Source organism: Lissotriton helveticus, chromosome 12 (assembly GCF_964261635.1).
Source record: "Lissotriton helveticus chromosome 12, aLisHel1.1, whole genome shotgun sequence".
NCBI lineage: Eukaryota > Metazoa > Chordata > Amphibia > Caudata > Salamandridae > Lissotriton > Lissotriton helveticus.
Window position 1 is genome coordinate 727,823,338 of NC_136073.1, and position 23,948 is coordinate 727,847,285.

General features: G+C 42.5%; 1 protein-coding gene across 2 annotated transcripts in view; it reads right to left on the bottom strand.

Annotated features, from left to right (window-relative positions):
* NUDT17 (nudix hydrolase 17) overlaps window positions 1–23,948 on the bottom strand; it is a 683,665-nt gene that overhangs the window by 526,689 nt on the left and 133,028 nt on the right. For both annotated transcript variants that reach the window (XM_078669378.1, XM_078669379.1), the window contains exon 3: window positions 9,481–9,664. In XM_078669378.1, the coding sequence (XP_078525504.1) occupies window positions 9,481–9,664 (184 nt within the window). The remainder of the gene's footprint in view (window positions 1–9,480; window positions 9,665–23,948) is intronic.

A 23,948-nucleotide genomic window follows, 5' to 3' on the forward strand; every position in this document is an offset into this window, starting at 1 on the left:
GCTTGTTCCTGTCGACAGGTTTCTGGGACACGTAGTTTACTCCTGCTGCAACTTGCATTTGTAATCCTCTAGTGGAATTGCCCCCTGTATATATATATATATATATATATTCATTCACACTCCTCCAGGAAATTCTCCCCAAGAATACAGCACTCACGGGACCCCCTATTGCTGGATGAATGGGCGTCAATATGGCCCAATCCTGCATGGGTATGTTGCAGATTTTAGTGAAGTTTGCGTGGAGCGATAGAGAAAAAGCGTTGGCGAACATTAAAGACCTTGAAGAGAAACTATTAGAAGAGGAAGATCAGATTTCAATTCTGGAAATAAAAAGGACGGATGAAGAACCGATTAAAGACCTATGAACAAAAAATAAAACAACGCAAGCAGGAGAAATTTGATCGAGATGAGCGGGATTATAATATGGGCAGGGTTCTAACCTTCGCCAGGAAATATGGTAACCCAAGAAAGGAACTCAAAAGCAAGAGAGCACAGCCAACTGTTGAGGCACAGGATACCTCCAAATCGGAGGTGACAGGAAATGAGTCATCGGGTGAAGAAAATGCGAATGATCCATCGATAGCAACAGAACATACTCCTTTTCTCGAGGAGTTCAGACTCATCTGACAGTCTTGGCAGAAAGGAGGCAGAGGCAAAACTCCAGAATGGGCAGCCACAGGAAAACGAGGAGGGGGCAGGGGCCGCCATAAGCAATCGCTCCCCACCTGTGACCCGCAGCAAGAAATCATACAACAAAAGGAAATAAATCAAGAGCAGAACCTAACAATAATTAATTTGTCTGATAAGTGCCTAACGGCTCTGGAGGAGTCAGTGTAGAAATTGGGACTGTCCTTCTGCCCAAAAAAGTCCATGGAATATACACAAACTTGCATTGATCTTTTTTAATTTTTACTCGTAAACTTAAACTCCATAAGTACTTCAAGATGAAACCAGTGACTTTTAGATCCAAGAGAGCGAGTCATGTACATAAGGTGATTGATGTCCTCATTGGGAAAGATCTTGAGACTCTTGAAGTCGTGGAGAACCTCAGAACGGAGCAAGAGAATAATGAGGAGGTGCCCATGGGCTTAACACAGTAAGGAGCTGTGTCAGGAGGAGAACAAAGTGGGGGACAGAGCCCGTTTAATCCCACTTCACAATTTCTTCCACAGTTACCAACAGATGCCATTGATAAATTCATGGACGCAGTCACGAAAGACCTAGTGCGCCTCCGACAGGAAAAGAGATATACCACTAAGAGTATGAATTTTTCCAAACAACAACAACTTGCTCTATATGGACAGAGTCAAGATACTACCATTGTATGCAAGCCTTCAGACAAAGGGGGGGAACATTGTTCTTCAGACTCTAGAACAATATAACAAGGAGGCACATCGACAGTTGTCAGATGCCCGATGCTACATGAAAATTCATGAAAAGGAATACCATCAAAGCATCACAATTATCACCTCCTTATATCCAAGTGGCATAAAAAGAACATGCTTGAAATGGAAGAAAATCTATTTCTCAGACGTCTTAACCCTATCATCCCCACCTTTTACCACCTTCCAAAAGTACATAAGGACCAAGTGAACCCACCCGGTAGACCCATTGTAGCTTCACAAAGAAGCTTGACTGAACAGATGTCCATATATATTGACTTTTTCTTGCGCAACACCTACAGAAATTAAAGTCGTACATTAAAGATACCAAGGACTTCCTGGGACATCTTGAAACATTACAGTGGGTTGAAGGGGATCTATTGAAGGTACTTGATATCACCAGCCTTTATACATGCATTTCCCATACTGACGGTTTAAGGGTGGTAAAATATTTCTTAGATAATGAGCCTCTTAAATTTTTGAGACATAATGTGCTGTTAAACTTTATTGAGTTTTGTCTTAACAACATTTTTCTTTTTCAGAGCCAACTTTTTAGACAGGTCTCCGGAATGGCGATGGGCACCTGCTTCGCCCCAAGCTACGCACATTTATTTGTAGGCTGGTAGGAGGAGCAGGTGGCCTGGGCCGAGTCCAACAGTAGCTGGACGGACAGGATTGTCACTTGGCATTATTACATCGACGACCTGTTCATTGTTTGGAGGGGGCCACTTGAGACAGCGCAGACCTATATAAAGAGATTACATTCCAACAAGATCAATTTAGAATTCGCAGGGGAAGTGAGTTCTACCTCTGTGAATTATCTGGATCTCACTGTCTATGTTGAGGAAGGAAAGCTGTGCACTAGGTTGCACAGGAAGGAAACGGCGGGGAATTCTACCCTCAACGCCACTAGCAGCCACCCTAGGAACCTTATCAACAGTATCCCCTATGGGGAACTGTTGAGGATTAAACAGAACAGTTCCAGTAAACGAGAGTTTCAGTTGGCGGCAGAGGGGAGTATACAACATTTCAGTGTGAGGGGTTATGGTCAAGAGGTCCTAAATACAGCACTACAGAGAGTTAATTTCCTGAAGAGAGACGAGCTGTTGCAGGACACCAATAGGGAAATGACTAGATCGAACGAGAATGATGGCAAGTTTAGATTGATAACCACCTACTCAGAAAATTCTGGGGTTTTCAAGAGAATATTACGGAAAAATTGGCATACTCTTTTGGCAGATACTGTTATAGGAAACGATTTGGCATCTAATCCCCTAGTAACCTTTAGGAAGGCGAATTTGTTGAAAAACAACCTGGTACACAGTTATCGAACAATGGTGACACCTATATCTGTGTTAAGTCCACTACAGGGTTTTTTCACCTGCAGGAAGTGTAAAGCCTGCAAGGGCAGTAAGAAGTTCTGTCTTATGATATCCTGGTAGTTATGGGTTCCAAATAAATCAGGAAATTCCTTACATGTACAACTCCTTATACAGTGTACTGCCTGAATGGTCCGTGCAGCCTTAGATATATAAGCAGCACGATTCGTCCTACTAAAGTCCAGATTCTAGAACACATGAGGGCTATAACTAATGGGGATGAAACTTTTCAACAAAGAACACCAGCGCAACAGAGACCTCCTTAGTTATTTCTGCATTGACCACATACCAGGGAATCCACGGGGAGGGGATATGATTCTAAGACTTAGGCAGTTAGAATCGCAGTATATCATTGACCTTCAGACTAAAACCCCCTAGGGCTCAATAGTAGTGAAGAACTGGCGATCCAATTGGGAGATTAAATATACCAGTTCTCATGTGTTTGGATCTTTACTTCTGTACACTATTATGGTGAATTTAATCATATGTCTCTATCTGTGAATAACAAGATTTCTTCATCTCCATATGGATTGATGAGTGGTTCTGATTTTGAATTTTGTTTCTTATTTTAGGTTTGGGCATTTGAATTTCTTATACTCATTAATGATGTCTGGTTCCTCTTAGGTCCGCCGTTGTGACTTTTCATTGAATGTCTAGAAATAATGCTCTGTAATGAACTTCTAGAGAGTCTTTTGAACTTTTTGAATGTTTAATATGAATTTGTATACTTATACTGTTTTGTCCACCATCTGCATGTTAATTTGATTAATTTTTTTACAAGGCAACAAGGTTTTTCCCATGAGGCTTCAACTGAAATGAACCGAACATATAGTTAATCAATCAATGTTTAATGTTTCTTTTCCTATCAAATGAGACAGTTCAAAGAATTGTTACTGGTGATGCAACCAATTGAATTCGAGGATTAAGCATGTTATTTTGATGTCTTGATGAAGCAAGGATTTTCCTATGTATGCATAATACATTGTACTTGTTGATGCAATAATTGTTGGTGTATAATCTGATGAAAAAATAAGCATTGTGTGTTAAGAGTATTGAAAAAACATTGCAACAGTGCGCGGAGGTTGAGTTTGATCAACTCGATATAGGAAGGCTTCATGGGTAACAACATAATTTTGTAAGCCCATCCAGGGCAGGATTGAGGCGATAAGGGCCTAGGCAACAAGGGTTTCCCCATGAGGATTCATGGGTGACAACATAATTTGGAAAGCCCATTCAGGGCATGATTAAAGCATAAAGGGCTTAGGCTTTACCAATATGGGTTGTTTTTGATGAATTTAAGGGTGGCATAAGTGCATAATGGCCCATACAGGGCGTTATTAGACATTGTGGGGTGTCTGTATGTACAGATGTCACGGATGGTGAAACATTATTGAATGTTTACCTTTGAGATGGTGATTGCTATGTGACATTTATTGTATTTACATCAAGAAATTTCGAAAGCTTGTTTTATTGTCACTCACCCCTCTGTTTACGTTCTAATGACACCCTTTCATTATGATATGATGTACTTAGCATAAGCTCTGGAATAGGACCAAGATGGCGCTGACATTAGAGGTGATATTTTCCATCCGGTCCTACGAGGATTAGTCCTTTGTTAGGGTTGCCTCATGTAAGCGTGATGTATGACATTTAAAAATGGTGATGTTTGGCATTTCCCGGCTAACATCAACAAAGGCTATTGCCGAAACACGTCTGTGCCTGTGGCTCATAATAAATCTTTGGAACCTGCCCCCGTGAGTGCGGTCTTCTTTTGGAGAATATCCTGGAGGAGTGTGAAGCTTTATGTATTTGCAGGAGCACCCCCACATGACTGGCACCCGACCCTGAGTGCATTGAGCTGGTGCATCAGTGGAGCAGAAATATATATATAATATAATTATATATTTATCTATGATAACAACTTTTGAGGGACCGCTTTAGTGAACCCTATCCTGAACCTACTTGGGGCCTCTCCAATTGTTTGGGACTTGTCTTCGAAATCAACAACTTGTAAGTTCTGAATTCATTGGCATATATAATTTAATTTTTATTACCCTACCCTGTTCCGATCTTTATCTCAATCTACAGGTTTCATCCTACCCAAATCATACTCTGGAAGATCTTCCATCCTCTCAACACCCTGCACCTTATCTCAACTTGTCACCAGTTAGTGCAACAAGTATTTAGTACTCCTACTTATCTTATGATTAAGGTCTTGGGCACCCTTTTGGGCCTTTCCATATCTCCTTGCATCCAGCTTCTTAGAAGGAGTGTGTTCTGCAGTCCTTCACATGGTCCTCTGTTTGTAGCTTATTCTCCGGTTCTAAGCTACTAATTTTTGATTTTGTCCTGACTCAGTTTGATTATTCTGCCTTTTCCTGTGACAAGGATTTCCTTTTTTATACTTTTATTAATTTTGTTATACTGATGATGACCCTCAATTTAGTAAATAATTGAAATGTCTTTTTGTATGTCAATAACACTAGGAATCACAGGTTTAGATGAGAAAACTGGAAAGACATTGACTCCACTCCAGCCAACCATTTACCCTTGTTCTTACACCGTTATCACTCTGTAGAGAAACACACTTTTGAATTTCACCTATGGCACTTTTTAGCAAGTCATTTAACTGTGGACCAGCTGTGGGAGTATTTTGTTAATTAAACAACCGTTTCATACAAACTGTTGAAATCTACATATGTACGTTGATTATTCATCGGCATCAATCGCAATAGAAAGTAAGGGTATTGGATTTTGGCTGATGGGATACTCTGTCATCAATGTGGCGGACATGGTATCCCCTGCAGTGCAAGTGCTTTGTAGCCTATGGCACTGCAATAGACTGTTTATACAACAAAGGGGAAGGGGGATCTTTGTGGATCCAGAGGGCCAAATTACCACTCAAAAAAAAAAAGGGGAGGAGAGAGTGGAAGGTACAGACCGCAGTGTGGGCCCTTAGTTAACTGGTAACAAGGAAAGGACTGGGATGTTCCTGGTTATAAAATTACAGGTCAAAGGGAGAGTGGATATGGAGGGGGGCTAATAATTAACCAACCTCTGGGTATCCATTTTGTTGGATGTAGTGGCCTCACACACCCTTGCAGGTGTCATGCTTCATCATGGGCAATGCTCCTCGTTGGGTGGGCGGTGCAATACCCAACGGGCAACACCTCAAAGAGGGGCTCTTTAGCGGAGATCTTTTAATCCAACTGCCCTTGGGTGAAGTGCGGGTGAGGGGCCTGAAAGGGATGTAGACTGTGTGTGAAGTTAAAATAGCGCAGGGGTACCAAAAGGAACTTTATTCAGGTGGTCCCATGTGCTAACTAAAAACAATTAGCCTGGGAGGTTTGGAAAGTAATGTTTTCCTCACTCCCGACTAAGCTAATAGGTGAGGGTTGTGGTCGACATGTTTCTCGCAAGGGCCTATTTACCAGCGATTCTTCAGGACCTATAAAATGTACTCATCGTCTAAAATTATGCTGCTCAGTCTATGTATCAGTGCTTATGATTATGTTTACGAAATGGAGTACCTGCATATACATTGTTCCATGCCTAGATTTAGGGAACCAAAAAGGAGAAGGTAATGGGTTACATCACTCACGCAGGTACAATGCATTGATCCACTCTATATTTGACCTGGTGCATGTAGTGTCATGCTAGTGTTTGTGATTACTAGCATGCGGTAGAGGTGGGAATTCTCCAAATGGAGCAAGAGTGAGTGGCATGCTCACAAGTGAAGATGCTTTTAGTGACTTTAAAAACAAGAAGGGCAGCGGCGTTAAAAAACAATAACAATAAGGAACAGCAGTTCCGGTCTGAACAAACTAACTCACCTAAGGGTCACAGGTTAAATGTAGCAGCAGTGTCTGACGGGATAGACATCGGTGAGTCAAGCCTCTGTAGCTAAGGCTGGAATAAGTTAGAAATGAGGTAGTGGACCACAGGTAAGGTAATACAATACACACAAACATCAATACAAATCACCCGTCCCTGTGTATAGCTTAGAGATACAGTTAACTACACTCTACCTTTATTGTGCAGTTATCGGGTAAACAATATGGAACTTAGTATCAGTGTGCAATGAGATAACCTGGCAATAGTTAATCTCATGGTGTGTCAAAATTACGATTGAAATTATATTAGGGGTTTGTCTCTACCCGAGCCATGTTTGCCTTCAGTGAGAGAATCGGGCGTGTATGTGCCTCAGAAAGTGCCCTCGCCGGTTTGTATACTCGCGGCTGTCGTGCCGCCAATTATTCGCATGGATGCTTGAGGGTTGGGGCATATAGGGGTTCAAGGACCCTCCAACATGAAGTAAAGTCCCCGACACGGCGCGCGAAAGTTCTGGCGTCAAACAATCAACAACAGGCTGAGTCGCGACGCCGATCGCGTTAAGCGCGATATTGATATCACGCTGCTTACAGTTAACTGCTGTCCTCCTTTCTCATCTAGGCCGACACTTACTTGGTGCTCCCGTGTCCTCTTTGTGTAGCCTACCCCTCTCCGTCAGACCCGGATAGTAATGCGCGTAACGCGTCCATTACCTATATCGTAGCAGTGGGCGGGACACGTCTCCCGGGACTCATGCCGGCTTTCAACTGGTCACGTGATAGTGTGGGGTAAAGGAGTGGCCATTTCGCAGTGGTGTAGCGATGTTAAATCATTTGGCGTTTATGTCATTTACTGAGGGAAACTTATTTCTTTATTTCTTTGTTGGGGCAAAGAATCGACTCTCTGTTGTATTGATTCACATTCTGATGTAAAAGGTGGGAGTTATGTATTTGTGAGAGCGTCCGGGTAGGGGGAATCAAGCTTCCATGCATATCATGTGACTTAGTACATAAATGGTGCCGCCATCTTAGAAGGGTTATCTTTGTCGGTAACGCTAAAAATCAGTAAGGTAACCGATAATTATGTGCGAGCTGGCTCTATATTAACGATCGAGGTTTGGCTATTGTGCAGGCAGTTAAAGGCCTAATAGGTATAGTAATCTCGCAGGGCTCACAAGGGGTTCTAACCCAATGTCTATGGGGGTGTTAGAAGGTGGTGCTCACAACGACCCCCAGGGGATGTCCTCGTTCAAACCATTTCTATCTGTGGCCAGACGATGGATCCATCTTTGCTCCCTATAAAAGAGATTCTGTTTGGAGATGTTAGGGTTTGCTTCAATAATAAGCCACTTCATGGAGTCTGCTGTATGGTTCTTCTCTAGGTAGTGCCTACACATCTTAGTGTTGTTTTTCATGCAGCGGAAGTTACTCCGATGCTCCGAGATGCGTTGTTTGATCGGTCTAGTGGTCATCCCCACATATAGGAATCCACATGGGCACGTGAGTAGGTATACACAGTTGGGTGTATTACAGTTTGTGTGTCCTCTAAGCTCCCACTTGAAAGATTCTGTGAGTTGAACAGTTTTGTGTATAGCCGTGAAGGGGCACGTGCTACATGAGCCACAAGGATAATGCCCTTTCACTGGTGGTAATTGCCACAGGGTCGTCTGGTTCGTGACAGTTTGTTTCTTAGGTCTTGTATTGATGAGGATATCCTTCACATTTTTGGACCTCTTGAATGCGAATCTGGGAGGTTCAAGAGAGAGATCTACTGTATTAAGGATTTGCCAGTGGCGCTTGATGATCTTCTTCACCGCATTTGAGGCTGGCGTGAAGGTGGTGACACATGTCATAGATTCATTGGTTACAGGTGTCCGGTCCCTCTGCTCTAGGAGCGCCCCCCTGTGGTTGTTACGGGCTCTTTTCTTTGCTCTTGTTATCTCTCTCGAAGGGTAACCCCTGTCTGACAAGTTCTTAGAAAGAATATTCGACTGAGTTTTGTATTCAGGCAGGCTACTGCAATTGCGCCGTATTCTTAAAAATTGCCCAAAGGGGAGGTTGGTACGCAGAGCTTTTGGGTGGTGGCTACTGTAGTGGAGTAAGCTATTTCGGTCTGTTGGTTTTCTGAACATACTTGTACTAAGTTGGCCTTCTGTTAGTTTGATGGTTAGATCAAGGAAGGAGATCTGTGTGGATGAGGCAGTTATTGTGAAGGGTAGATAAACATTCAATGTGTTTACCCATTCAAAGAATTCGTTCAAGGACTCTCTGGTGAGGCCACTACATCCAACAAAATGGATACCCAGAGGTTGGTTAATTATTAGCCCCCCTCCATATCCACTCTCCCTTTGACCTGTAATTTTATAACCAGGAACAGCCCAGTCCTTTCCTTGTTACCAGACTGCAATAGACTGGACAGAAGTTTTGACAGAGTATCCTGTCCACCAAGCTCAAAATAAAACCCTTTGTTCTATGGTAAACAACTATACAAGTGTTACCGCACTAAACCATTGTTGTTATTACATTGAAGTGCCAAGGATTCCTCCTTCCGGTACGGAGAAGCTCATATTTTTTATACCAATTTTTAAGTAAAGTTCCCAAACCACCTATCATTCACAAACAAATAACTGATTTGCCTTCCATCATGTCTTCTCTATGAACATACAAGTCTTGTAAAGCACCTGCACATCTCCATGGACTACAATGGAAAATTAAACTGGAACGATCCTGTGCAAATATATGACTTGTGCCTGCACTGTTCTTTGTAAAATGCAAAAGTGCACATATCACATTGAAAATGAAGCACATCCATCTGTCCTTCACTCTCTGCCAGACACACATACACTCATAGAGCTAATCAGGTTGCAACCCAGCCCTGCCCAACCTTACCTGGTGGCACCCAGACATTAGGAAAGATGCGGAGGGAGGCTGACCTTCGTGTCAATAGGATTTTCCGATTGGCTGTTTGCAAGATAACAGCAACCCCAACATCAACACCACGACTCCGGACATCCTCTGGGAGGGATGCCGCCTGGCCCCCTTCTAAGTTCTTGATAGGGCACATTTTCGCCCTCTGGAAAGGAAAAAGGAAATCAGGAGAAAGGATCCAACTGAAGTCAATGAACATGCATAGTTCACACAATGAATACTAATTCTGATTTCACTGTGAATCCTTATACATCAATTTCATCTCTTTTAATGTATACATTCAAGGTCAAAGAGTTTTACTAGGGCCACTAAGCTCAATAAAATATGATGTATTAATGGAAACATGTTTTTCCCACTATTCACCAACAGTGCTCCAATTACATGTTCAGATGAAGGGATCGGCTGTCCACACCAAAGGGAGGAGCTATATTATTGTTGCAGCGGGATCTGGAGAAGGCCTTCATGGTACAAATGCATTCTTCATTTATGTCAATTGGTAGCAGCATAATAAGTGAACTTCTTCTTCAGCTCTTTGTATGTTTTACTAGGTTTAACTGTGTTTCTTATTTAGTTGCTCCAGTGTTTCTCTGTTAATTGATTTGAACTGCCCTGCCTCCAACACAGACTCAGTGAAGATGGGATTTTAAGTCATTCTCCCTCAGCCTAGATGAGCAGTTGATTTGGCCTACTAATTTCTGGAGCTAGAGCAATCTTCCCATTTATCAACAACAGACTATGAACATTGCAGTGAAGTGAAGCCTCCAATGTGTAAGAATTAAACAACAAATCAAGTTACTTACCTTTGATCATGCTCTTTTTGGTAGACACTGTATCTAACCGAAGATACCTCACCCTTTGAATATTCCCCAGTCGTCAGGCTGGATTCGGCAATGTTTAGCAGTACAACTGTGCCCCAGAAGGTGGAGCTGTGAGGCTCCGCACAGACATTGTTCCGCTCCAGAAATGATGTGCAGAGCATATATAGGCGCCACTCCCACAAAGCTAATATCAGTTGCTTTCCAGGCTGTCCACACTCCCAAACTTAAATCTCCAGCAGGAAATTGGCTTTGACCAGTGTGCAGATTCCTAGACTTGAGATATTATTAAAGAATGGAGCCCAATTCACAGAACGGGGAGGATGGAAGCTGTTGGACTTGGCCCTTCCAGGGACATGCTTAAGATCTACCAAGCAAGGTGTATCAGTATCGCACAATATGGGGCAGGTGTCTGGGGACACAATTGAGCGCACACTCTGCAGCTGGAGGAAAATACTTTCCTAAAAAAGCTTTTGATGCTGCCATCCTCTGCCGCCACTGAGCTGATCCATCGAGAACTGGACATTAACTTTCTGATTGATCAATTATCCTTGAGGCCACTTATGATCTGGCGTTCAATTTGGCTTCAAGAAGAAAAATCCTTCTCCAGATCGATCATTGAGGATTGTTTCTCGTTGGACAAAATTCTAAATATCCCCTGGTTAAATTACGTCGTTAGATGTTTTTCTGAGATTTTTAACTTAAACATCTTGGTTGACCCTAGAGCAGCATTGTTAATTCCTAAACATGAGATGAAAACTAAATTTTTATCCTTTGCTGCAAGGAAACGGGCAGTTGCCAGCGGATTTCTATCCACGGTCATGTTTTATAATAACTATATAATCGATGAAGGTTTTCCCTTCTATTTAGTCTGGGTGACCAGGCAAACACATAAGTATGTGCTGACTAGATTGAGGCTTGGTATAGCCCATCACTTAGTGGCACTGCCTACACTTAAGAAACACCCGTAGGGGCCATGTATGTGTGATGGCGTATCCAAACAGAGTACTGTGCACTTTCTTTTAACCTGTAAACTGTATACAAATTTTCGTCTTGCATTTCTTAAACCTATGTTTGTAAAATATGGCGTACGTACAGTAAATCAGGCCTATGAGTTTAGTTTTTAATTTACAATATGCCGATATCTGTTTTTTACTGCTATGTTTTTAACTCAATCAATTAAGGCCAGGAAGAGTATGTGTTTTTAAATCATTTTGTAAGTTACACTTGGCTGAATTCCCTTGTTTGTAATCTGCTGTACTTGTTATTTTAATGTATGTATTCTTGTGCTTTTATGGTCATTTTTATATGTACCGAATAAAGCTTCATGAATTGAATTGACTGCTAATATCAGTTGCTTTCCAGGCTGTCCACACTCCCAAACTTAAATCTCCAGCAGGAAATTGGCTTTGACCAGTGTGCAGATTCCTAGACTTGAGATATTATTAAAGAATGGAGCCCAATTCACAGAACGGGGAGGATGGAAGCTGTTGGACTTGGCCCTTCTGGCAGGTTCACCCCTAGACTTTTTGCTTTTTAATTGTGGCTTGGTGTTATTGATTTTTGGCTTCTGCACACTTTTCCACTGCGTCCCAGGGTAAAGTGCGTGCGTGTAGTGAGGTTGGCCTGCCCTCCCATAGGAATGCATGGGGAATGTATGTGTCCCTGGTAGTTCCTGATGCGTGGGGAGTGCAAGCTCGAGTTTGGTATGTGCAGTCTCGTGTGATTAAATGCTGCGCGATGATGTGTGCAGCGTTATTGTGTCTAGTGTGGAAGTGCTCTTCTAGAAGTTGGCCTGTCTGTGGAATTTATGTGAATTGGCTGTCTGGCTTGTGATTGGCTGGAGCTGGCTTGTGAGCCTGGCTCCAGAAGTCAGGATGGGTCTGTCCCGGTGGTGAGTGGAGAGATCTGCATGATTGATGTGATGGAGGAGTGCACCTGGGACCTGAATAGGGCTGGGCTTTCCCCACACAATGCTGGCTCCGCCCCCTGTGGTGCGACTGATGTCCCTAGCCTGACTAGTGAATGGTGAGAGGGGCTGAGCATAACAGAGTGCTCCAAAACCAGCTGCGACTGGTTTTCCCCCCACCCTGCAGACACAGACAAAGGATTTGTGTGGATAAAAAGGGGCTGTGCCCCCATGCAAGGAGTTCTCTTGTTGCTGACCTGAGGGGGGGGGGGCTGCTGCTGCTGGGCGCCCGAGGATACCGCCACTGGGACTGCCTCCCTGCCTGGAGGGCCCTGTGAGCTGGACCTGTGCCAGTTTCTTCGTTCTGTATCTGTTTTTGCCCCTGTTGTTGCGAGTCTCTTGTTTTATTAGCTGTACCCCTGCTATTTTGTTGCCCCCGTGTACCCGTGATTGTTTTTCCCGCCACTTCTCCCCCTCCCCCCTCCCCGCCGCTGCTCCCCTGCTGCCCGCCCCCTTTTCTTTCTGTATCCCACCCATTGGCCACCCCGCTCCCGCCTCCCAGCTGCTCCTCCCTCCCACTTCGCCATTTATGGAGGTCGCCGCACGTACGCGCCGAATGTGCACAGAAGGCGCGCCAAAGGCAAGCCCGTCTGCGCCCGTCCGCGCCTGGACTGCGCCCAGCGCCAGGACCCCTGGCCCCCGAGGATACTAGCCCACACGACGGACTTACGACGCCGCCACCCTCAACGCACTCAATGCCGGACGGAACCCCGCCTGCTACCGAGCCACCCCGAAACGCACCCACGGACCCTTCTGTAGTGTAGTTCCTATCATCCCAATAGGCTCTGCGCATTGGAATAATACCTACAATAGTAAAGGCCTAGACCAGACGTTAACTAGGTCTACTACTGTCGATACTAGACTTAAAGTTTTGGGTTTGCCAGCTTAGCTCAGAGTTCACTAGAAACTTTCTCGAATGTTCAGGAAAGAATTAACTCCCCTGATTAGACAAGAAGGGATTTAGTTTCTGACAACCATAGAACATGACAACTTTGCTCTCCCCTAATCAAGAGTATATCTCGAGAGTCGTGTGAACAAAAGGCAATTTATTTTACTCAGTCAGTACGTGCATTCTTAGTCTCATCAGAATGTAGAGAAAAGGAAGAGACGGGCGTGTTCAATAAAAAGGTGGTATTTATTGATCAGTCTCTTTTCTCATACAAGAGAAATGGATCGATATTATTGCAATACTTATAGTTAAGTAAAGTGCATACATTAAAAGCAATAGTATAAAATAATACTGTACAAACATTGATATGGTTTCTAAGCCATATGATGTTTTAAAATGAATAAAATATATTACATACACATATACATTTGACTAAACGTACTCAACTGGTGTTTCTAAATACGCCTACCCCCTGTACCTGACCTAAGCCTAATACGTGGGCGGGAATAGAAAGTTACAGTTTAAGTTAAGTTTGTTTTTGCCAAGTGAATAACTAAAGAATTCTCTGTGAGGGGTTATTCAGTTCTGTACCTGGAAGTTAGGATGAATGAGGGATGGTATCTCTCTCTCTGGTCTCGATATTCCAGGCTGCCTGCGAGGGCTACCCAGAAACGCCGGGGCTGGAATTCTCGGCAGGAGAAAGCAGCGCGTCTCAGCGCGTCAGGAAGGCGGGGCTGCGCCAGCGGGGTCTGCTCTGCTCTTCGCTTCGGCAAGTATGGCTGCTCCGTCTCGTCACCACGCGTGTGTTTGCATAGGGCAATATCTGTAATATTTATACCTTTAAGGTGCCGAGATTGACGTAAGGATGGACATAGATACGTCAATAAGGATGTCATACGACTTGCTCGTTAGCACATTCTTTTGCTGAAGTTCTCGGTGAAATCAAAACAATGGGCGCAGGGTTTTGCCCAGGTTGTCATAGGTTTGATTTGTTATGAGAACTCCGTATGCCTTATCAGGGGCTGGAGGAATATCGCTTGTCTAATTAGATCGCAAGCGTTATGACCTAATCAGATAACACGTTCCTGTGCCGTAGTGTGACTGCGTCAGATAACGGTATCTGCATCATGGGGATTTTCTGCCTCATGGGCTGATTACTAGTTAACTTGTTAGTTTACTAACCAGAATAGGGTCAGGAATAGGGGGATCGATTCAGGACCTATAGGAATACATCACACCCACTCCACGCTAACTATGGTCATATTTACTAATCTAGGCATAGTATAACATAGTACAACATACTACAGAGTATAGTGTATACCTTACCACCCCAAAATACATAAATGCATTTTGAAATTTTCAAATATACGGAAAAATTGCAGTCATATGTATTGTATGCACTCAAGCTGTAGAATAATGCTAAAGTAATCACGCATTTGTATATATTATTGCTTATTTTGTATATGAAAATTTACACATGAAATGGCTCTTAATACAGAAAAAAAGTTCGAGACCATTCCATCACATAATAAAATATTTGTGAACATACCAGCGGGCAGCTAATGTCTATAAGCTATCTAAAATATAGAAATTTTAGTTCTTTAAGAATAGTTCTTACTTTAAGCAGAAGATAGTGTCCCGAAAAATATGCAAAAATATTTTGGGGCTGTTGAAAAACTTGCTGTCCGTGAACTGGAGGGAAAATTGTTCATGTGACTTTATTTTTAAAGTTGAAGGCCGAATTCAGGGAACGCCGTGTGCGAGCTTGCTCAAAAGTCTCTATTTCTGCTCTGGAGAGAACATCATATCATTCAGGCTTTCGAAAAACTGTCAACAGCTTCCTGGGAAAGTTCCACTAACTCGGAAATAGGTGTAATCATGCATTCGTGCGCATGATTGTCTCCATTGACATTCTGATTTGCATTGCTGACAGAAGGTCGTACCTGTTCGATGCTGCTTTCATCTTGAACTTCACTACCCATCAATCGTAGTGGTGAAGCTTCCACGAATGCCGTCATCAGGATTGGTAGCCTTTGAGGGCAGCACAAAGCATGAACCTTGATCGGGCTCAACAATGTTTCTGCATCCATTGGTGCATCCGATTGTAGCGTCAGACAGGTGTCTAACACGCATTCTTCTCCGCATAGCAGGCACCTTAATACAGGTAAAACACATCTTTGCCACATTGGTCGAAATGATAGAAACCAAGTCATATTTAGGTCTCTAAGCCGGGAGAGTCCCAGGATTTTTGATATCCGGTCCCGGTATCCAATGGCTAGGATTGTTTCTTCCCTTGTCGCAAGAGTTTTGTCTGTGACATGGGTTGCCATAACGAAAAATAAGGACTAAGAATAGGATTCCTGCAATTAGTCCCAGGATCAGGGGAAGTCCGCCAAAAATCGAATGGACGAAATCTGGAAAAATACCCAGTATGGCTTTGAATGGTGTTAATGCCATCGAAAATACTGTCTTAAATACCTTTGAGATCCCATTGGTATCAGAAATATTTAAGATTTCATTTAGAATTTCCGCGAAATGTATGGGGGAATTAGTTGATAACAATGAATGTATCTCTGCAGTCGTCCTTGCGACTTGTAGATCATATGTTTCTTTTGATGACGAGAGCCTGGTAGGCGTCTGAAGAAGCACTGTTTTCATTCTGCTTAAAGTATCTATTCGAATAGAAGTAATTTTCAAGTTGGGCCATGCCCTTGCCTCCCTGTCTGGAAAGGAGCTGGGGAACAATGAGCGTCCACAGCACTTGACCTTCGCAGTCGTAGTTACTAGATAAGGAGTCCCGGGCATAAGACTACAACATCTGCGGTCTACAATTAGAATGTAACTCCCATTATAGAGTCTTTGAAAGAATGGTTCTATTTCTGTTGCAGGTGCGCCTTGCTGGTGACATGAAAGGTTGTATGAATTCCCTTCACAGGCTCCATGCAAACTTATTCCGTTACACAGAAGTGTGCCGCTTAGTGACATCGCACAATTATTGCCACTAAGAAACACTTTCTGTCCTTTATTACTGACACATGCATGTGAATAGGGCAGGTTCCATGTTGTTTTAAGGTACCCCTTTCCCAATTTCTCGTACATGCCAGCCTGTATATATTTTTGGCAGTATTGAAACCTGAAGGTTGAAATTGGAATATTAATTATCCCATGTATTATCCATTCACTGACAGGTCGTTCTGACATTGTCATTGGTAATCTCTCAAGTTTCTCAATGCTCAGGATTGTATAATCAGCACCCTTCTGGGCCATACTGATTTGTCTATCAGTAAGGTTAAAGATATAGAATAGTGACGTCGTGTTGATTAAACGCCAAGGCACATAGCCTGAACGCAGATTTTGTAACGTCCAGCCAAGCTGTACAATAGAACGCAATTGTGACTGACCGTGTTGTAATAACAGTAAGTCCTGCGATAATATGTCGATTGCTGAAGACACAATGCTGTCCAAAGAAAAAATTTTGGAGGACAGAGTCATTAACCCATTGTCCACTACAGAAAGTGATTTTTCCAAATTAATACGGTCAATTTCCCGTATTCTCTCTGCTGTTTCAATTTGAGTAACCTTCCAGGCCTCATTGTATGCTGCATATACAGAGGCTGCTATGAAACGTTTTTGACGCTGTTTGCGTGGTCCCATTATGAAATCACGCAAGTCAGCACCATCAGTAAGTAAAGTTAGGTGTTGCTTAATTTCTGCCAGTGTGGAAGTTTGCAGCCATTGAAGGCATAATTTGCCCACACTGTAGGTGGTTATTATCCCTGGGTGATGTCTTTGGGGATATCTAGGGTCTGGCCTGGTCATTTTGAACCCCTGTGTTTTATTCAGGAATCTGTCTTGACAGTTATTAGTATCTGTGGGCCAGATCAACCACTGTTTCCAATCAGGATGTGTTCTGTTTTGGTTTAATATATGGTTTACGTCTATCTCTTCATCTGTAGAAGTGTTGCTAAACATTGTTGGTTTTGGAATAGACGGTTTAATTAAATCTTTGATTTTGGCTAGGCCAAGACAGGTGGTTTGTTGAACAGTGTCATTTAAAAATATCATTTGTTCTGGGATCATGCAGGCTCTAAACAAAGCTTCTATACCCTGTACTTGCCAATCTTTTGTACCCCAAACACTTTTCAATTCAACATTTTTGTCCCAATAATCAAAACCAAAGGTATTCATTTTTTCAAAAAATGAGTCTGAATAAATCAATTTTGTGTTGGTTATCATGGTCTTGGTTCCTGTCTTGTTTGATAATTTAAAATAGAATGCTTCAGCATTACTTGTGTTAAAACCTGAAAAGTATGAATATTTGTCATAGAAGGTTCTTGAGCTTCCTTTTGGAGGGGTTGCACAATGTTCCCATTGATTATAATTTAAAACATTTCTAGGCTGTGCAGATTTATGTAGAAAATGGTTACCATAATGGTTATAACAGTACATACTATCATAATTTGTAGAACCCTGCAAATAATCATGTTTGGCAAATTTAGCAGACATTACTAAGTCAGACATCATATTATTAATGCTTTCGAAGTCCCAATCATCAGCAAATGAGCTTGGTTTTGCAAAGTCACTCAATGAGATCTTGATTGGTGTGGATATTTCAGGATTTCGACCGGACCATAAATTTCATAGTCAGTGTTGTCCCAGGCTACCCCACCAGGTATCGGATTGGCTGTGAAGTTGGCAGAAGAAAGTTCTCTTTTCTCGACGTGTGAAGATGTGTGTGGTTTGAGGATCAAGTTGATTTTCTGACTTGCTGTGTCCATTTTAGCATATTTTCCCTCAATGAAGCGTCCCAAAGTTAGTACCATGATGAGCCAAAGTATGAGGATAAATGCACCAAAACCCACCCAAAATTCAATCCATGGAGAAATCAGATATGTTTCTTTCAGTTGTTTCAAAAGTTCTTTAGCTTTATCTTTAAAGGTTTTTGATGATGGCTGTGTTTTTGATTCACTGAAGCCTTCAGAGGAATCATCGAAGTTTATGAAGTAGCCGGATGCAGTTCTGTCAATTGTTCCAATTGGTTCAGGATTTCTGTTTCTTGCATTTTCACTTGGTACTTCATTATAGATTGGTGTGTCTCTGCTAAATGTTTTTATTTGGGTTTTCAGAGGTCTGAGTTCTATTGCATTGTTGCATAGTCCTTGTTGTTCTTCTGTAGGCGTTTCGAATGTGATGAGCCTCTTCGTTAGGACCTCTGTACTGGTAGCAAACCTAGGTGTTCTGCTACTTATTGGGAGTCCACTTGGCCTACTGTTTGTTATCGGCCACATGTTGTGGTTTTACCAGGTCGATTGATACAACTCGGTTCTCCTTTTTTCCAGCAAGTGGCGGTAGTACAACTGATCTTGTCCCGTTGACAGACAAGACAGGAACTGCTTTTCTGTAAGAAGGCCCAAATTCCTTCTTTACCGCGATCTTCTCCCTGACTAGATCCCCGACTTTTGGAATCCAGACAGGTCTTGCTGGGACAGGTGGTGGTTCTTCAGTGGTTGTTGGCTGTTGTTTCAACTTTATGTTGCTCAGGTCTTTTCTTGTTTTGTTTAAGTCCTGCAAAATAGCCAAACGGTCTTTGATATCAAAGCTTTTTTCTTTCACCACTGAAGTCTGACTATCAATGTCAGAGATCATCATCCTAGTTCCAAATAATAATTCGTACGCACTGAATCCCTTCAGAGAATTTCTTGGCAAGTTATTTAGACTACGTTAGACACTTATTAGATGTTTGACCCACCCAGCTCCCGAACCTAATACCTTTGCCGTTATAGATTGCTTTATGTCACGGTTTTTTCTTTCAACAATTCCGTTCCCCTCAGGGTGAAATGGACAAGAGTACCGCAATGCCACGCCCATGCTGACCATGGCCTCCTTATAAGCTCTAGAGCTAAAAGCAGGACCGTGGTCCGAATGCAGCATGCCAATTGCGTATGTGCCGATAAAGACTCGCAAATCTTTTATAACAGTTCTGGCGTCAGCCGTTCGCTGGGGCCACATCCATATGAATCTCGTGCATGAATCCACTGCGACCAAGATATATTTATAGTTACCATCCCTTTGTAAGGGACCACAGTGGTCTAGATAAACACAGGCTAATGGTTTATCCGAGATTAGAAGGGGCGTCTGTGCTGGACGTCTCACCGTTGATACTTTCATTTTTTGGCATATTTCACATTCTAGAACATAGTTCCTTGTTTGTCTTCTCATTTGTGGCCACCAGTATCTTTGTTTTAATAATGATACTGTGGCTGAGACGCCAGCATGGATAGAAGCAAGCCCTTCGTGTGCCGCTATTATTAGTCCTAACCTATGTTCCATGTTTGGAATTGCCCTATCCCCCACTCCAGGGATTTGAGCAAAAGGAACATTGTTTGCATCAGTTATGTAAGAGTATTTTACTGGAAAGCCTTTCGGGAGTGTTTCTATCGAATCCTTTTCTGAAGCGCTGACAGCTTGCAATATTTCGCTGTCTATTTTTGTTTTTGACCGAGTGATGGCAGCTACGGAAGCCGTTTGCACAGCTGCCTTCGCGGCCTCATCAGCCAATGAATTCCCTGCAACGTGAACGCCATCACGTTGATGACTCAGTGTGTGTATCACGTGAGTCTTTGGTAGTTCTTTTTGTAAAAGAACTACTTGTTCCCAGAGCATTTTATGCTTGATTGTGCCACCTTTTGCATCTTTAAAACCATTTTGAAGCCAGATCTGCAAGTATTCATTATAAGACTGAACGCAATAATATGAATCGCACACTATAAGTGTGGGGAATTCTCGATCGGTATTTTCAAGCGCCATCTTGAATGCTAGTAGTTCAGCTCGCTGAGCTGTACAATCTCCTAGAGATTGTGTTTTAGTGACGGTTGGTTTAAATTTTCCTTTGTGCCAGCGACCTTTGACAATCGCGCACGCAGCACTATAAGCTTGTTTACCCCCTACTGCGGGTTGTGCTGATCCGTCTGTATATATTATACAGCCGTAGTGGTCTAGAGGCAGAATTTCGGTAGGCGGAGGACATTCAAATTCATATTGGAGAAATTCTTGTGTTTTTAAGTAAGGATCAAATTCGTACGCCACGTCTGTTGCAGCAAGAGAATTAGCCCATTGTATCCATCTCGGATTCGGAATGCTTGCTTTTGTTACAGCCTCTAATGCTGGTATCGGTGTCACGATTATTATTCGCTTACCTTGTGCCAGGGCTCGTTCTTTTGCTATAGCTGTCTGTGTTGCCGTAAGAATCTTTTCCGTTGGGCTAAATTTCATTTCAGCCTTAGTGTACAAGTGTGATTTGAATGCAATTGGTACCTTTTCTCCCTCATTAGAGGTCAGGTATGTGAATCCGCATCTCCCTGGGATGACTCGAATCACAAGATTGCGTGTGTTATCACGTGTTTCTAATTTTGTTTTAATTAGCATGTCTGGTTGTAAGGATCTCAGAATTTCTGTGTGTATTTGAGTCCAATTGGTTCTTTTAAAATCTGGTTTTATTAGATCATAAAGGGGTTTCACCCTTTCTGCGTAATTTGCAATGTATGTTCTTCCGAAATTTAGGAAGCCTAGAATTGACTGTAGGTTTTTTAGTGTTCTAGGTGCTTGGAGTACGGCACATTTTTCTAGAAAATTGTCAGCCAGGCTTTTGCCTTCACTTGATAGCTCATATCCTAAGAATAGGACTGTCAGATGGGCAATTCTGGATTTTTTAAAGTTGAATTTGTAACCCTCTGCTGCGAACCCAAGTATTATGGTGTTCACTCTCTTCAAGTGAGTCTCCAAGTCATCATCTGTTAAGTAAATGTCATCGACATAAGATAATGCTTCATCATCATATAATTGTAGTAATTCTGTTACTCTCGCGGAGAATACCCCCGGGCTGTTCTTGTACCCCTGGGCTAACCGACAGAATTGTTTTTGAGTGCCATTTATTGAGAACGCAGTTAAATATCTGCTCTCTGGTGCTATGTTTTGACAAAAGAATCCATTAGAGATGTCCAAGGTTGTTTTGTATTTTTTGCGCACTATGTTATTCATTAGTGCAGCACTGTGTGAGTTTTGCACTGCAAAAGTTTTGCAACATGTGTTAAGGTGTCGGTAATCCAAAACTAGACGATATGAATTGTCTGGTTTGGAGACCGGAAACAAAGGGTTGTTCATTTGTGAGGTGCAAGTTTCAATCACCCCCTGGTATTCTAGCTGATCTAGTATTTCATTTACCTGTTTTTTAGCTTCTTGCTTAATTGGGTACTGTCTTTGTGCAGTAGGTTGTGATTTGAACTGGATTTTGTGAGGAGGAGAGTCCTCATCCCATCCCACGTGATTTTTATATAAAGCAGGAGCTAGAGCCACTGCCCATTTCCTGGCAAGTGTGTACTTTTTATGAATTGGAATATGATTTGAGAAGGCAGGCATAATTACTTCTTCGCCATGAGGGCACTCCCTGACAAACTCTGGTGGCCAGTCTTTTTCAGCTAGAAGGATATCATAGCCCTTGGAGAGATTATCCCAAAATAGTCCCCTAATTTTTCTAGTCTTATCCCCCTCTATACGCAATGTTATTTCGTATATTTTATGAGGTTTGCTAACTCTGGTGTCCGCAGTTTCCACTTGAAGATATTCATTCGTGTCCACTGTCTCCAGATGATTCATAAGGACTTTGCGAGCTATGCTCACTTCTGCTGCGCTGTCTAGCATTGTCTGAGCCCATTCCCCGTTTTTCAGTTGTGTCCTCAGTATTCTCGGCATTGTTAACTACCTTGATACTGGCTACCTTCTTTTTCGGAAATTGTAATTTCTTTTTTAGCTGAGCAGGTTCCTTGTCTTTGGACTTGGTGTGCTCTTCTCTTTGTTCTGATCGTCCTCTTCTTTCCGATTTCTGCGAGGAAGTCTGAAAAGATTGAGAGGGACGTGTATCAATGTCTTGATATCTATCAGGCTTTTTTATATTATCCCTATTTCTAAGGTTATATCTATTCCCAGAGGGGTCACTTTGTGGTGACCTGTGTCTCTGGTTCGGAGATTTTTCTCTTCGCCTAGGAGACCTTCCTCTGGACTGGAATTTCTTTTCTTTAGGATTGGATTGTTTGTTTCCATCCCAGTTCTTTTTTGGTGATGTAGATTTATTATTATAAAATATTTTTTCAGGACTTTCAATCAGTTGTGGTTTTACTGGTATCCCACCTAAACTATCTCTGCCTAGTTCCTCATAGGATTTTTCTATGATTCTGGCTATTTCAGCTGGTTGGTCTGCTATATCTGTCTCTTTTAACCTCTAGCGGATCGCCACGTTTGCTGCTTCTCCTTTTATGTTGGCTAATAGTATAGCCGAGACCTGCTTGAAGTCTTTCAGTAATTTCATACCAAGAGTTAAAGCGGGTTCTGGACCATATTCATCTTGAATTTGTTTTAGCACATCTGGTATTACCGAAATGGATGGAACACCGTGCGTTTTTGTGTAGATGGAAGCAAAGACTGTACCCCAAGTGTCACAGTTCTCTATGTGTGGTGCGATTCCCATTGGGAGACAGATAGTCAGAATACTGTGTTTTTCTAATGGGGTGGTGTCAGGAAACACCGCCTCTATTTGGGTGATTTTCTGTGCCAACCAGAATGGTATTTGTTCCCGTTTAGCCGGTACCTTCCCTAGACAGGACTGGATGTTCTGTGGTGTAATTTTATTTGTGTTCCCCTGGTGAGGGGTCAGCTGTGGAAGTTTAATCGCTGGCTGAATTGTTGAAGTCCGCATCACATATTGGACTAATTGTCTATGTATTTTTATTAATTGTTTTAGCTGTGTTAACAGCTCTGCTGCAGACATCCCTTCGATGTCTGGATGTAGTGTGTATCCGGCTAGGACCGGCCACGTTGCTCCTGGTCTACCTAAAGGACCGAGCCTGGTGATGTGATTGTTATGTTTTAGGGCGCCATCAAATAAGAGCAGGTGCTCTTGAAATTTGAGTGGTACTTCCACCTCCTCGAAAGGAGTGTACGTTTCAGGAGGTTCCTCTATTTTGTAATAGTGGAAGTACTTTGTTTGCAGATCAGGTTTCTTGTGGAAACAAAGATTAGATGCACAATATTTTGGAACTGTGTATCCTTCAACGTTGACTATACCAAGAACCATACATAGGAGTTCCCTCCTGCGAGGTTTGGCGGATATTACCTTTCACCCACTCCAGACGTCTTTGGAGTATTATGGGAAAAGGGGTCTGAGTGAGAAAGCACGACTGAGTTACTCTAAATGTCTTACGTTAGTTTTATCGCCCTTTCCAAACACGTTGGGCGCCATGTAGTGTAGTTCCTATCATCCCAATAGGCTCTGCGCATTGGAATAATACCTACAACAGTAAAGGCCTAGACCAGACGTTAACTAGGTCTACTACTGTCGATACTAGACTTAAAGTTTTGGGTTTGCCAACTTAGCTCAGAGTTCACTAGAAACTTTCTCGAATGTTCAGGAAAGAATTAACTCCCCTGATTAGACAAGAAGGGATTTAGTTTCTGACAACCATAGAACATGACAACTTTGCTCTCCCCTAATCAAGAGTATATCTCGAGAGTCGTGTGAACAAAAGGCAATTTATTTTACTCAGTCAGTACGTGCATTCTTAGTCTCATCAGAATGTAGAGAAAAGGAAGAGACGGGCGTGTTCAATAAAAAGGTGGTATTTATTGATCAGTCTCTTTTCTCATACAAGAGAAATGGATCGATATTATTGCAATACTTATAGTTAAGTAAAGTGCATACATTAAA